At 43.4% G+C, this 10,489-nt stretch overlaps 2 protein-coding genes across 3 annotated transcripts in view; one reads left to right on the plus strand and one right to left on the minus strand.

Annotated features, from left to right (window-relative positions):
- Positions 1–1,194, minus strand: part of Iqcg (IQ motif containing G) — a 104,451-nt gene extending 103,257 nt beyond the window's left edge. The window contains exon 1 of the mRNA XM_031363698.1: positions 1,171–1,194. The gene's annotated coding sequence lies outside the window, so the exon portion shown is untranslated. The remainder of the gene's footprint in view (positions 1–1,170) is intronic.
- The window catches only part of Lmln (leishmanolysin like peptidase), a 63,096-nt gene extending 57,811 nt beyond the window's left edge, over positions 1–5,285 (plus strand). For both annotated transcript variants that reach the window (XM_031363693.1, XM_031363694.1), the window contains exon 17: positions 1,237–5,285. In XM_031363693.1, the coding sequence (XP_031219553.1) occupies positions 1,237–1,337 (101 nt within the window). In that variant the 3' untranslated portion in view covers positions 1,338–5,285. The remainder of the gene's footprint in view (positions 1–1,236) is intronic.
- Positions 5,286–10,489: the final 5,204 nt, after the last annotated feature.

The following is a 10,489-nucleotide window of genomic DNA, read 5'->3' on the forward strand; positions in this document are numbered from 1 at the left end:
GAAAAGTAAAGCACACGAGACACAAATACACATACAAAATGAGGAAGGCATCGGCTTGTAAGGATGAGGCTCTCACAAAGAATACTGTAGGGTGACTGACTGATTACGCCTAACTGAACAATCTGGAAATAGAATTGTTTTGGGATTCAGAGGTTTTATGATTTTTGGAACATTTGTATATACAAGTAAGCTGTCTTTGGCATGAGACCTAAATCTAAAAACACAAAATATAGGGCTGGAGAGATGGCTCAGCTGTTAAGAGCACTGACTGCTCTTCCAAAGGTCCTGAGTTCAATTCCCAGCAACCACATGGTGGCTCACAACCATCTATAATGAGATCTGACACCCTCTTCTGGGGTCTCTGAAGACAGCTACAGTGTACTTACATATAATAAATAAATAAATCTTTTTTAAAAAACACAAAATATATTGACATTTATGCATGCTTTATACACATGCCCTGATGGTAATTTGCTACAGTAATTTTGGTGTTCCTATGTTTTGATCAAGTCAGATAAGGAATTTTCCACAAGTGGGGTCATCTCTGTTCCCAGAGATTTGGATTTTGGAGCATTTTGGATTTCAGGTCTTCAGATTAGAGATTTCAATGTGACACATTGCAGTGCATTCTTTAGAACCGGGAGGACATTGGAGAGGACTAGCTTCAGAAGGCCTCAGTGAAGGTGTCCACACTGCTCATTGATCGCCAAATTCATGAATCCTTAGCATATATGACTTTATATTTCATAATATTAGCAATAAACATTTTATGCAGTTTTCCCCAAATGTTAGTATTTTTTTAGTGGCAGTTAAATGAGAATGGCTTCCATGGTGTGGTGGCTTGTATATGCTTGACTCAGGAAGTGACATTATTAGGCTGTGTGGCCTTGTTGGAGGAAGTGTGTCACAGTGGGGGGTGGGCTTTGAGACCCTTCTCCTGGCTACGTGGAAGTCAGTCTTCTGTTGCCTTTGGAACAAGATGTAGAACCCTCAGCAACTCCAGCACTATGCCCCACTGCTGAGCTCTGGCTCCAGGCCTCTCTATTACCTCACTGAGCTCTGGCTCCAGGCCTCTCTATCACCTCACTGAGCTCTGGCTCTAGGCCCCTTCATCCCCTCGCTGAGCTCTGGCTCCAGTCCCCTCCATTCCCTTTCTCATCCTTTGCTCACCTCTCAGTGTTTCATCAGGATGATCTAATCACAAAGACGTGCCTGTTGTGTTGTTTTCTGCCCTAGATCTCTGTTCCTGTTCTTCTAGCCTGGTGGTCACACTTTGGCTCCTCCTCGGCAATCTGTTCCCTCTGCTGGCTGGATTCCTTCTGTGTGTATGGCACTAGGAGTGGAAAAGTGAATTTTCGAAACGACAGTCTTGTCATGTTCCCATGAACAAAGCACAGACCCTAGGTGAGCGCCAGCCCGCAGGTGTGCCATTCCCAACTCTGGCTTGTAAGTGCTGTCCACAGTAGGACTGTGAAGAGTGGGTGCTCTGTGGCAGTCACTCCTTACCACACACTGCCACCTGGAGTGTGGAGAGGAACTGCCCCAGGGCTCCGAAGGTCATGGGCATGCAATCTCTTGCCAGTTCCCCTTTAATGCCGAGTGGATGCTGGGATTTGCCGCAGTCACATACCTCAGCTTTTGCACTCATCAAACATCCATGAGCATCAAGGTCACTCAGAGAGCAGCTGATGGCCCAGTCCAGAGTTTGAGTTGAGGATCCCATCCTCTAAAGTACGAAACTGGTCATCAGGATTTCAGACTTTCTGCCACCGCTGCACCTGTTTTAAATGAACATCTGGATACGATACCTTCAAGTCATCACTCCTGTTCTGCTAAAGCGTCTGACTTGGCTGTGTTTGCCTTTCCTGCCAGCTGCGTGGCAGCTCACCGAGCTGTTGTCAGTGTGTTGTTAGCCCTCTGCACCTCATCAGCCGTTTCCATGTGAGCTTAGTGTCCACTTGCTGTCCTCATTAATTTCATCACAACTTGGAAAACTGTGGGAGAGTGCGAAGGTGCGATCAGAGGGTTGAAGTCGTGCAAACAGAAGGCGGCACGATTGGGCTTCAGGTAATATTTGCAAAACCGGGAGTCCATCAAAACCCAGCTGATCCTTTCTGGCCTATGTATATTTTAAAGGTTTGGACATGGACAGGCATACAGTTACTTCCAAGAGAACTGGGCTGTTAGAGAATTACTGCTAAATCACAAAGTTATTTCATAGACAAGAAGAAAAAATTCAAGTTAAGACAAGGTCATCTGAATTGCTTCCTAACAGCAAAGTATAGACTTGGGGTCCGGCCCGCCCACCGCCCATCTGGACTCCATTCCAGCGCTATATTACCTCTGTTTACATGTCTGTTTTTTCCTGTGTTCGACACTCCCTAAAGATAACCTACTGCTGTAGTGTTATAAACAGCCTTTGGACCAGCAAGATGGCACCCAGCCCAAAGTCCTGAGTTTGATAACTGGAGACCACAGGGAACAAGAAAGGGACTGACTCCTAAAAGTTGTCCCCTGACCTACATACACACAGGCGCGCACACATGCACACACACACACATGCACACACGCACAAGTAAATGTAAAACAGTTTTCAAAATGAGACATGACATTTAGGCACACTGTTCTTCCCTCTGTTCCATTCAGCATATAGTTATTATGTGTTCTAGTTAAAACGTTTACAAGTAAAGCGGGAACATGGTGGCCCATAATCTCAAACCTTGGGGAGAAGCAGAAGGATCAGGAGTTCAAGGTCATCCTCAGCTATATGGGGAAATTCTGTTAGAATCCAGTATTGGTTACATGGAAGCCTCAGGAGTAGGCAGGAGAAAGGAGTAGGGTAAGGGGGCGGAACACCGTGGTATAAGCACTGGCTCCAACCAGCTGTGGCACCGCAGCGGGCCGAGCCTCAGAGTGAAGGAAAGCTAGCCTACTTTCTATTTAAAGGCAGAAATTTGAAATATGGACGAGCATGCAGTCTAAGTTGGAGGTATTCATTACCGTGCAAAGCTGAGGCTCCCAAGCTCAGCCAACTGCAGCGCAAAAGGTCATCGTCTGTAGACAGTACACTGTGCTTTGCCAGTGTTCTGCATTCTTTTAAGTCGTACAAAGTCAGAGGAAAGTGAGTGTGATTTTAAAGAAACAAACAATATGCTAGGCATGGTGGCACACGCCTTTAATCCTAGTGCCTGGGAGACAGAGGATAGTGGATATCTGAGTCTAAGACCAGCCTGGTCTACAAAACAAGTTCCAGACCAGTCACATAGTGAGAGGGACCTATCTAGAAAGAAAAAAGAAATGCACATTAAACTTCCATACCTATGATGATTATGAATTATCCTATAAAGTGTATAAAGAATTTCACCAAAAATAACAGTGGAGTATATATACTGAGAGTCTGTGATAGGTTTGATGACATTTCGACTGTTGTGCAGTAATGCCATTTAGGTAGTATTGTTTCCAAGCATGGTGCTTTTTATACTTGAGATATATTTTTGCTTTATTTTTTAATTAATATTGTATTTGCACTAATGACTTTCTGGAGAAAATGTTACAGATGACATTTTTTGTATATATATATATGTATATATGTATATATGTGTATATATGTATATACATATATGTACATATATATTTATTTATTAAGCTTGGAATGTGGAGTCCCAGTGTTTGCTCTGCACAAACGTGAAACTTCATGCAGCTGCTGTGTCAAGAGATACTGAACTCCCGAGCGTTGCTAGCTAGGCTGTTTTGTCTTTTCCTCTTCAGTGAGCCCAGAGCGAGGTCACTGTCACTGAGCATTAATCCCACATGTCGTACTTAGCAAGGCTTGGACGGTCACTCAGCCTGCAAGACAGTGTCAGAGGCTCATTGTCGTCACTTAGAATATAGCAACCAAGACATAGCTTCTTCAGTCGAGATTCCAGTGCAGAATCAGCTGTGAACGGAAGGATTTGAAACAGCCTTCACGCTGGGGTCAGATTAACCCTTTCACATCACAAGGACAAACCCAGTGGCCCATGGAAGGAACCAAGCAGGGTGCTCCATGGTAGGAGTGAGGTGGGGCAGGAAAGAGAGGCCGGGGCAGCTGGTCAGGGGACAGTAAACTGGAGTCCCTTCCTGAATCAGAAAAGCCAAGTGTTTATAAAAACTGACTACCTCGGTGTTCAGTTCAAACACATCATTGTAAGTGTTTTAAGGCCCTAGGTGTCAAACATATCAAGTGAATTGTCTCAGGTTTTTGCAGAATTTACAGGAAGGAAGCAAAGCCATGTGAGGAGCCTTGAGCAGGGTCAGGAGGGAGTGAGTGGGACAGCCTTTGGTAATCTGTGTGTTGACTCCTCCGATTCTCTCCTGCAGAACATCCTTCCCGTAATACTTACATTTTTCCTATAGGATTCTTATATTTTTAAGACCAAATGGGGATTCTAAAAATGTTATAAATTATGCTTAGCATTAGTTTTTAGCCTAAGTTGGCTTAGAGCTTATTGAAATTCAAAGATATATCATAATTGTATGGATTGTAAATAGTTTTAGGAAGATACATGAGTATCAGAGTATTTCATGAAATGTTATCAGCATTTTCTTCAATATTAGATTTATAGATTCAGCCGGGCATGGTGGTCATGCCTATAATCCTAACACTTGGGAGATGGAGGCAGTAGGGTTATGATTTAAGACCAGCCTGGGCTACAGGGAGACAGGCCCAATCCCACCCTTCCCCACCAACAAAGAAAAACTTACCATTTGTGGCCATGTATAAAGCAGCTAACTGGTTGGTCTGAGATTTTACACTGCAAAGCCCTGCGACTAACGCTTGGCTAGGCCTAGGTCCCGGCCGGCCCTGCTCAGCCTCCCAGAGTCTCCAGCCTGCACACTGTGTTTCATGCCTGGCCCAGCGGCCTACCTAGAAGCTGGATGAACAGAGGAGAGCCAGTCTCTGAAGACAGCTGAGTTGTCCCAGCGTGAGATGGACATCCTCACAGCCTCACAGCTGGCTTCATGGTGAGCACAAGTTCTCCCTGGCATGGCCTTCAGCCCCCGGCCTGGGAGCACTAACTGACATGCTGTGCTCAATCTCAGCTGCTCATTCTGAGGAGAGGCATGAGCTGGAAAGGTTTTTTTCCTTTTTAAATTATGTTGGGACATGGGAGGGAATGCTTTTATGTTTACATTTCTAATAAGTAAAATAGATTTTAAAATTGTTCTTTGTTTGTGGTGGTAAACTTTAAATGTAATGTATTCCTTAGAAAATCACAACTTTAATAAAAAAAAATGGAAACCAACTTGTAGCTTGTCTTTACCTAAAACCAGTAACTTTATAAAAGCCTGGGTAAGAAACAGACACAGTCATGAACTCTGTTGGGGAAAGATGAGGAGATTACTACTGGGAAATAAAACCCAGTTTTATTTACGTGTGAAAAAAGTTGTCCTACATCCAGAATGGGGACAGGTCGTGTGTAACGCTTGAAGAGGTGAGGGAAAGAAAGCAGACCAGACGGGTCCCCAGAACAGCCTGATCCTGCTGCAGCTCAGGGCCTTTGCTCTGGACCAGCCTATTTCAGGCACCACCTATTGTGAGCACTGGCTGCAGCCTTGAAGGTGACTTCCTGCTAACCATATGTGAGTATGAGTGAGAGTCCTGCCCCCATGGGCTTGCCTTCCCAGTGTGCACTGAGAGTCCTGCCCCCCGTGGGCTTGCCTTCCCAGCGTGCACTGAGAGTCCTGCCCCCGTGGGCTTGCCTTCCCAGCGAGCACTGAGAGTCCTGCCGCTGTGGGCTTGCCTTCCCAGCGTGCACTGAGAGTCCTGCCCCCGTGGGCTTGCCTTCCCAGTGTGCACTGAGAGTCCTGCCGCTGTGGGCTTGCCTTCCCAGCGTGCACTGAGAGTCCTGCCGCCGTGGGCTTGCCTTCCCAGCGTGCACTGAGAGCCACTGATCAGATTACAGTGTTTGAACAGAGATCCTTTTGGGAATTTCCTAATAATCTTTAGATTCTTTTTAAAGGTTTAACTACTTCATGTAAGTACCCACAACTACGAAGAATAAGTTCAAGAATCTAAATAATCCAGTAGCATTTGCTCACCCTGCTGACCACAAGGCTCAGACCGTGACTTGTCTATACCCCCTTTTGGTATAGAACAGCTCCCTAAGTGAACCCTGTTACAGACTTATTCTTTTCTCCCCAGCCTTTCTCATGGATTTTGCATTGTCTTGACAGGGTCTCCTGTAGCTGAAGCAGGCCTTGAACTCCTGGTCCTCTTGCCTCTATCTCTTAAATGCTGGGTTTATAGACATGTACCCCCCCCACACACCCCTATCCCCATGCCCAGCTCAATTTATTTTTTTGGTCTTTCCTTTTTTTGAGATGGGGAGGTTGTTGCTTTGTTTTGTTTTGGGACAGGGTTTCTCTGTGTAGCCCTGGCTGTCCTGGAACTCACTCTGTAGACCAGGCTGACCTCGAACTCAGAAATCTGCCTGCCCCTGCCTCCCAAGTGCTGGGATTAGAGGTGTGCACCACCACTGCCCAGCTATTTTTTTTAATGAAGGAGTTTAAGTCAACTTTTACAGTTTCACTGAAGGTTCAGGTTTAAATTTTTCAGAATAAGGAGCCTGGTAGACCACACAAGCAAGAGGATCTGACTTAAAACATCAGGCGTAGCATCACAGACCCATAACCCCGGTGCTGGGAAGGCAGGGGCAGAAGGATGTCGAGGGCTTGCAGCCAGTTGCTCTAGCTCACTGGGGAGCTCCAGGTACAGTGAGAGAAATAGTTCAGAAAATAAGAGCCCTTGCTCTTGTTGAGGACCAGGCTCAGTACTCAGCACCTCAGTCAGGGGGAGGAGTACATTCCAGTTCCAGCCACCACCACCCGGCTCTATTTCCATGTTTAGATCTTGGATGGTTTTGTTCATTTCCTTCACCTGTTTGTGTTTCCCTGTAATTCTCTAAGGGCTTCCAGCTGTTTACCTGTGTTCTTCTATATTTCTTTAAGGGAGTTATTTATGTCCTTCTTAAAGTCCTTCATCATCATCATCTTGAGAAATGATTTTAGATTCGAATCTTGCTTTTTCGGTGTGATGGTTTACCCAGGACTTGTTATGGTAGGAGAATTGGGTTCTGATGATGCCATGCAACCTTGGTTTCTGTTCTTGGTTTATGTTCTTATGCTTGTCTCCCACCATCTGATTATCTCTAGTGCTACCTGCCCTCTCTATATCTGACGGTAGCCTGTCCTTCCTGTGATCCTGGTTGTGTCAAAATTCCTCAGAGTTCAGCTGTCTCTGGGATCCTGTGATTCTGGGATCCTGTGGTCCTGAGATCCTGGGTGTGTCAGAGCTCCTGGGAGTTAAGCTGCCTCTGCAATTCTGAGATCCTGGTGTGACCAAGCTCCTGGGATCCTGGGATCCTAGGCGTATTAGAGTGCCTGGGAATGGAGCTTCTATTGACTGTGGAGTTTGTGCCTAAGATCTGCTCAGGGTGCTGGTCCAGACCGGAAGGAACCCATGCCACTGGTCGCCCAGAGTTCCTTCGTGCCTGGGTCCTCCTGCTAAGAGAACACAAATGCTAACCCAGATTACTATACCCAGCAAAACTCTCAATTACCATAGATGGAGAAAACAAGATATTCCATGACAAGACCAAATTTACACAATATCTTTCCATAAATCCAGCCCTACAAAGGATAATAGATGGAAAACACCAACACAAGGAGGGGAACTACACCCTAGAAAAAGCAAGAAAGTAATCTTTCAACAAACCTAAAAGAAGATAGCCACACAAACATAATTCCACCACTAACGAAAAACAAAAACAAAAAACAGGAAGTAACAATCACTTTTCCTTAATATCTCAACATCAATGGACTCAATTCCCCAATAAAAAGACATAGACTAACAACTGGATATGTAAACAGGACCCAGCATTTTGCAGCATGCAGGAATTGCATCTCAGTGACAAAGGCAGACACTACCTCAGAGTAAAAGGTTAGATAATTTTCCAAGTAAATGATCCCAAGAAACAAGCTGGAAAAGCCATTCTAATAGCAAATAAAATCAACTTTCAACCAAAAGTTATTTAAAAAGATAAGGAAGGACACTTCATACTACCAAGATGAACTCTTAATTCTGAACATCTATACTCCAAATGCAAGGGCACCCACATTCATAAAATAAACTTTACTAAAGCTCAAAGCACACATTGCACCTCACACAATAACAGTGGGAGACTTTAATACCCTACTCTCATCAATGGACAGATCATGGAAACACAAACTAAACTAGACACATTGAAACTAACAAAAGTTATGAATCAAATGGATTTAACAGATATCTATAGAGCATTTCATCCTAAAACAAAAGAATATACCTTCTTTTCAGCACCTCATGGTACCTTCTCCAAAATTGACCATATAATTAGTCACACACAAAACATGCCTCAACAGATACAAGAAGATTGAAATTATCCCATGCACCCTATCAGATCACCATGGACTAAGGCTGGTCTTAAATACCAACAAAAACAACGGAAAACATACATACACATGGAAGCTGAACAATGATCTACTCAATGAAAACTTGGCAGAGGAAGAAATAAAAAATTAAAGGCTTTTTAGAATTTAATGAAATAAAGACACATCATACCAAAACTTACGAGACACATGAAAGCAGTGGTAAGAGGAAAACTCACAGCTCTAAGTGCCTCCAAAAAGAAACTAGTGAGAGAGAGCTTACACTAGCAGCTTAGCAGCACACCTGAAAGCTCTAGAACAAAAAGAAGCAAATATACCCAAGAGGTGTAAACAGCAAGAAATAACCAACCTTAGGGTTGAAATCAACCAAATAAAATGAAAAAGAACTACACAAAGATTCAACAAAACCAGGAGCTGGTTCTTTGAGAAAATCAACTAGATAGATAAACTCTTAGCCAGACTAACCAGAGGGCACAGAGACAGTATCCAAATTAATAAGATCAGAAATGAAAAGGGAGACATAAAAACAAAATATATCCTACAATAATTATTCTGTTCATTGAATATTAACAGTTGAAAATCTTAAAATTATATTCTACCAAAAAAGGTAAAAGAGGAAAAAAATGATACAAATTTCAGTACTCAAAAATAAAGAGGGCTGGAGATATGGCTCCGTAGTGGAGTGGATGGATAAGACATTGTAAAAAAATAAAATTATAATTATGAGAATGAGAAGCACCAGGCTCAAGCCTGAAGTTAGCTCAGGAGTGTGTAGAGTGTGATGATCACACTGAAATTCTTTACTGAACTTTGTGGGAAGCCCTCACGTGCTCATGTTATTCTTTTAGACCTTTGTAAAGTATTTTGTAATCATCTTAATATTTGCACTCTCTGTAGATATATAAATATAATTCTGGTACAGTGTTTATATATTCACACAGTGTAATGTGTATATTAAAATTCAGGTTTCCAACAGAAAGTACACACTTGCATGTGTATGTGGCATGATTATTAAACATAGGAGAAAAATGACTGCCAGGACATAATTCAGTTTTGTATAAAACAATGGATCCCTCTGGGAACAGGTTCACTTATTTCTATATCTCTACATTGGTCCTTATCGCAAAAACTAGGTATGACTCTTATAATTAAATGATAAGTGATACATGGATTGATTCAAGCAACACATGAATAAAGCCTAACCCTCCAATCTTAAACAACAACAACAACAACAACAGCTTTATGCGGTCCTTATTTGAAACTATCCAAATCATAGGATCCAAACAGCTCACCATCTCCCACAGTAGGTCCCTCCTGGCATATCAGAAGTGCTACAGGTTGATGACATAAGAGGATCCCCATGTGTGCACACTCACTGGTGCTCGTGGGAAGATTCTGACATATTTGCCTGAGGATGTGCAAACCCAGGCAGGTAGGTAAGTAATCACAAAGAGCCATGGGTGTGCCTGCCTCAGCACAGCTGCCCAGTGGCTCCTAGAGCCTGCCACAAGTGTACCACTCCCAACTACCCAAGGGAAGGTCTGGCTGACGTTAGATATTGTCCATCACAGCTATGTTCATAGCTGGACATAGCTACTGTCAAGAAGAACTTCATACGTGTGTTTAGTGTTTCCCCTGTAGGAAACGCTGAGGATCCACCCTTGGCTTTCCTAGCCTGGAAACTCATTTCCTTGCCTATTCAATTCTAATCTCTAATTGTTTGCCTGACTTGATTCTCTAAATTAGGATGTATTTATTAGCTTATCCCTACTTTAAAAAATGGTTCAGATGGGACTTGTGTATTTCATCATGTGTTTTCAGTCATGAAGATGTGATGAGTTGTGACTTCATGTGTAAGTCTCTGCATTTCTCAGATTTTTTTAAAAATTTATTTATTTATTATATGTAAGTCCACTATAGCTGCCCTGGGTTGCAGGGCGTTCAGCAGAGACCTAGGGCAGGGGAGAGAGACTGAGGGGGACGAGAGGCATGAAGAATGAGAGCAAGACACTTAGTTGTCTGA

The sequence above is a fragment of the Mastomys coucha genome, unplaced genomic scaffold (assembly GCF_008632895.1).
Source record: "Mastomys coucha isolate ucsf_1 unplaced genomic scaffold, UCSF_Mcou_1 pScaffold12, whole genome shotgun sequence".
Lineage (NCBI taxonomy): Eukaryota > Metazoa > Chordata > Mammalia > Rodentia > Muridae > Mastomys > Mastomys coucha.